The sequence below is a fragment of the Diprion similis genome, chromosome 4 (genome assembly GCF_021155765.1).
Source record: "Diprion similis isolate iyDipSimi1 chromosome 4, iyDipSimi1.1, whole genome shotgun sequence".
NCBI classification, from domain to species: Eukaryota; Metazoa; Arthropoda; class Insecta; order Hymenoptera; family Diprionidae; genus Diprion; species Diprion similis.
Window position 1 is genome coordinate 15,908,784 of NC_060108.1, and position 4,622 is coordinate 15,913,405.

The 4,622-nt window shown below is 38.7% G+C and overlaps 1 protein-coding gene across 1 annotated transcript; it reads left to right on the forward strand.

Moving 5' to 3' along the window:
* The first annotated feature begins 1,517 nt into the window (after window positions 1-1,517).
* On the forward strand, window positions 1,518-4,236 carry LOC124405676. Its single transcript, XM_046880772.1, has 5 exons — window positions 1,518-1,667; window positions 2,411-2,463; window positions 3,332-3,517; window positions 3,614-3,786; window positions 3,884-4,236. Exons 1-5 carry the CDS (start codon window positions 1,638-1,640, stop codon window positions 4,222-4,224), a joined length of 783 nt encoding a protein of 260 aa, XP_046736728.1. The 5' UTR covers window positions 1,518-1,637; the 3' UTR covers window positions 4,225-4,236.
* Window positions 4,237-4,622: the final 386 nt, after the last annotated feature.

Below are 4,622 nucleotides of genomic sequence, written 5' to 3' on the forward strand. Positions count from 1 at the left end.
CAACTATACTTATAATGCCGCGTTAACAAGGCCCGTTCCACTGGCACAGTGATCTCTGGAAGATCCGCATCTCGATGTGTTTCAGCCTCCGTTCTCTCTTCGTACGGCTAAATGACTCGTTTGTTTAATCTTTTACTCGGTATATAATCATCACAATCATATTTGGCTTTGTTTATTACTGTCCAACTGTTTTCCTGACTCACAGTTGCCATCTTTCTTTACTTACTGCATGCATCACGCGTTTCTCAGCAGTCTCTAATTTATGATTAGTAGAATAGCTGCGAATGGTGTTAATAGAATAATGGTGTTAATACCACACACCCGATCCTGCATGACCTTTCACTCTTGCCTCTTCAAACGTATAAGATGAGAAAATAAATTAAGAAACGAAAAACTAACGTCGCATGACGGTACAACGAAGAACGGTTCACCGCTTGGCTATGTAATCAGCGAATATCTATTCACACATTTCCATCTAAATATATATATATACCTATATATTATATACATCAGAATAAATATCTTGCTTATCGTTTTCGCGCGGAGAAATCATATATGAACAAAACAATATACATCCTCATTAGAGTGAGCGGCTTTGGATGACTACTCTGGATGCGGTGGGTATGTGTAGAGGGGACAAAAATAATAATAATCATAATAGTAATAATAATAATAATAACAACAATAATTTTCCGGTATATCATAACGCGACGTTGGTACATCTACATACGCGTGCAAAGTGCTTCAACTCACTTTCGAAACTGGATCGTTCGAGGCGTCGGCATAGCGAGTACAGGAACCGATTAACTCTTCATCGAGAGGAATGAAAGTAAATTAATATCTCAATAAAGAAACCGTGGCAAGATGAATGTTTATGAAATTATTTGACGAAGGTTGAGGACGAATGGATATAGAGGAAAAATAAAAAGTGTACCGCAAGAGCGGATATAATTTAGTACCAATAAAGATGTACATACATATACCTAAACCTATGCTTAGACTTTATTTAAGTAATTCAGTTTTGACCCGGTTCACTAATGAAATTATATAAAACTTTCAAACTGTGGTTTTGTTACAACGGACATGAAGTTAGAGGGCAACAAACAGGGAGAATTAGATTAGATTGTTATCATTCAGCGGTTGAGAGTCGATCGGAGAAATCGTGAAGGATTTCTGGACCGAGGTGCGAATAATATCGGATGCTGCGACTTAGGTGGACACCGTATACCTACATACTTATACAGAGTCTTACGCTTAATACGCGGCGAGGCGCAGGTGTTCGTATGTTATTCGATTTGATTGACACTGGCGGGATTTATCAGGGTAAGTATATCGGACGGAGAAGAGGTCGTTAACTCGCTCGCAATAAAGTGAGACACGCTTTCTGCGAGAAGTGTCTACGCACCCGTTTCGCCTTGACCCAGACGACGCGACGCAACGCAACCCATCGTGACGGCGACGAAGCTACAGTAGCTAGTCGCGATGGGGATAGATTTTAAAAATTCAATCTAGGAGAGAGAGAGTGAAGAGCCGGGAATATAAGAGGCTCTCAGGGCGAAGACATTCTCAGTTTGTTATGCATTTCACGCGGACGGTCTTCGACGATCGCTCATTTCTGGGCAACCGGACGATCAGGAATGATTATGGATAATAGATTCATTTTCAAAGTAATTCAACTTACTTATGTATTTTCAAAAAACGTGTTTTTCAACATATTTATTTGTGGTGGTCAGTTTTTACGGTTTTCTATGTGCAGTTTCGGGTTCATCTTCATTTTAAAAAATCTCAAATTACACGACGTTACATCATCGTTTTGTAGCGGGCCTTATTTTTAACCTTGATATAACGAATCGAACTTTTGAACACCCTTGATAAAGAAACCGATGCGATTAATTGATAGTATTACTGTGCCATGTGACGTGTTGATGAGTTACATGTAGGAAAAATTTTCTATTTGTGTTTATTTTTTGTAAAGTTCTTTCACGATTATGTTTCATCGTTTTTAAATATCATGGGCGTTCAATTTCGGTGTATTTTTGATTTGCTTATTCACTTTTTTCTTTTAGTAATATCGAAAAAAAAAAAAAAAAAAAAAAATCCGATTTTGAATTAAAATGTGGAATGTATTTTATTATACGGGCAGCAATTCTTTATACTCGGAATACAATAATCATACAACAATTGTTTTGAATCAAAATCAATGAGAAGAAAGCAGAAAAATTTTGTTCGCCTGTAACCCGCAGAGATTTGTTTTTTGCACGATATTTTGAAACGTCGTGCGAGAAAAGTGTTTCTAAAAATTTGAACAAAGTGCATTTGACATGAACAGTATCCAATGTGAATAAGCTTTGCTTCATCGTTCTTTCAATTTTGTAACGTTCTCTTATTGTTTCTGTTCCATTTTACGCAGACCATCTTCTTGTTGCTGATAGCGACAACATCTGAGGCAATATTCTTTGATTAGTAAGTACCGCTTTAAAAAATTCACGATGTTAATTATCCTGATGAAATTCTCTGCCACAGATACAATATAATTATAATCAACAATCAATAGTAATTGATTAAAAAAAAAAGTTATAATTTTTTTTCGAACCGCGGGTGCGGATATGAAAGTTTCGGACTAAATCTAGGCCGCGGTACGGATTCTATCGGTCGAATTAGCGAATCGTGCGGTTTGCCGATAAATTAACCAAATCCGAAAGCGCTAATCCTAGTTAACCGCGATGTGGGCTTTGATCGGTTCGCGTATTTACCAGGGTTCAAAAGTTAAAACCATTACCCCGGTTTCGCCGCCATTGCCTCCGGGATTTTCCAGGGCTGCAAACAGCGTCTAGATATTTAATTAAACAAATCAAGCGCTGCTTTGGCCTCGGTAAGTCGATTCAATGAAACCTTTCCGATATTATAGACACGCGATGGACATTCGAGCTGGAGATTCTTCTCGCTGAATCCATCACGCACGCATGGAATGATCCGAAGTCGTTCATTCACTCGAATGTTTGTATAGTTCGCCGATGGTAATGGGCAGTTAATTATAAATCAATCACGATCTGACCGGCTGGCTGCCGCGCGCTGTTCTGTTTTGGGTGTTAAATCATGAGGATTGGATAACTCGTCAAACTGCTGAATTATATCCGCGCCACTGATTTTCGGAACAAAAATAAATTGACTTTCAGGCCTTACTTGACTAAAAAAATTTAGAAAAAGTCAACATTTTGTTCTAACTCCAGCAATACTTTTCCATAGAATCATAATTTTTTATAGTACCAATAACAGTGGAAATATTTCTCAGTTCGGGTTAGGAAAAAATTATCCAACCTCTATTTTTCAGCCCAAAAAAAGCTCTCATGGATTTCTTCCAATCCCTGAAAGGGAAAAAGGAAGCCGCGAAGAAGTCTCACGACGATGTTCACCACTATCATCTTCACTATTATCCGGTGCCGGTGAGCGTTGTCATCGACGATCATCACGAGAATGTCAAGGCACCAGGAAAGCATGAATTGGACAATTTGCACAGGTGATAATAAAGCGCTGTGCTAACAGCTTGTCTCATCTGATCCTCGATTTCTTCCCCGCCACAGATGCATCCTAACGCGATCACTGATCCTTTCAGAGAGGAGCTTAGATCCCTGGGATGGACCGATCAGGAGTACAAACACGTGCCTGAACCGGAACTAATTATTCCTAAACACCAGCATCACGAGACCGCCGGTGATCTTTGGCCACAGCAACATCAGAGCCACCTTTCGAACGGTTTGACGCTTCAGGATCAGATTGACATCGCTGGTTAGTAATCATCACGTGAGATTGACTGCGTTTTCTTCATCTCGTGCATTTTATTTCCATTTTCTTCGTTTTTTCTGCTCTAATTTCGCCCCCGTAGCGATTAGGCAAAAGATAGAGCGGCACTCGAAGCAGCAGAAGTACCAGCCAACGGTGGAACATCATCATCCGACACACATATCTCTCCATCTTCCTTTTCACCAGGAGATCATACTTCATCAGCCGGCCCCCCCAAAGGAAGAGAAAAAAGTTCACCCGCTGACAGCATTTTTTGAAAAACTTCACAGCATTAAAAATTCTCTCTTCAGTTCACACGAGGACAAAAAGTCCCATCAATGCGACGATAAAGTCGAAAACGTCGCGACCATTACTTCGAAAATTAGGTCGAGTGACGCTTTTACAATTTATACATTTCATCCAAAAAATTTGAGGAAACACTGAATTTATTTCAACTTTTTCAATTATATTTTCTTATATCATAGTTTTTCCGCGGAGGCTGAAAATTCAATTAAAAATCTCTAAGTCAATGCAGGCCGATTCGTGTTTCTATTACATTACTAATCGCACGTTTTCTTCTTTTGTATTTTTGCTTTTTTTTTTTTTTGTTGTCCCCCTATATTAGTACGTATTATTATATCTTTACTGTCGATTCTTACATGCATAATATAACGACCCCTGCACGGTATTGCGCTGAGAAAATAATTGAGGTAAAAAGTTTGTACATGCGGTGAAGTCTGCGGGCAACGTTTTCTCATTATAACTTTTTCGTTATTTATTCTTTGTCTTTTATTTCAGCACTATCATTACTGTTGTTAAGCTTTATTTTACTTCATAAAATT

What these genes read in the sequence shown, in the direction of transcription:
- LOC124405676 (XM_046880772.1), top strand. Translation starts at nt 1,638, where the DNA reads ATGATTATGGATAATAGATTCATTTTCAAA. An exon ending in ATAATAGATTCATTTTCAAA is followed by an intron (nt 1,668 to 2,410) that starts GTAATTCAACTT and finishes CATTTTACGCAG; the next exon opens with ACCATCTTCTTGTTGCTGAT. An exon ending in GGATCAGATTGACATCGCTG is followed by an intron (nt 3,787 to 3,883) that starts GTTAGTAATCAT and finishes TCGCCCCCGTAG; the next exon opens with CGATTAGGCAAAAGATAGAG.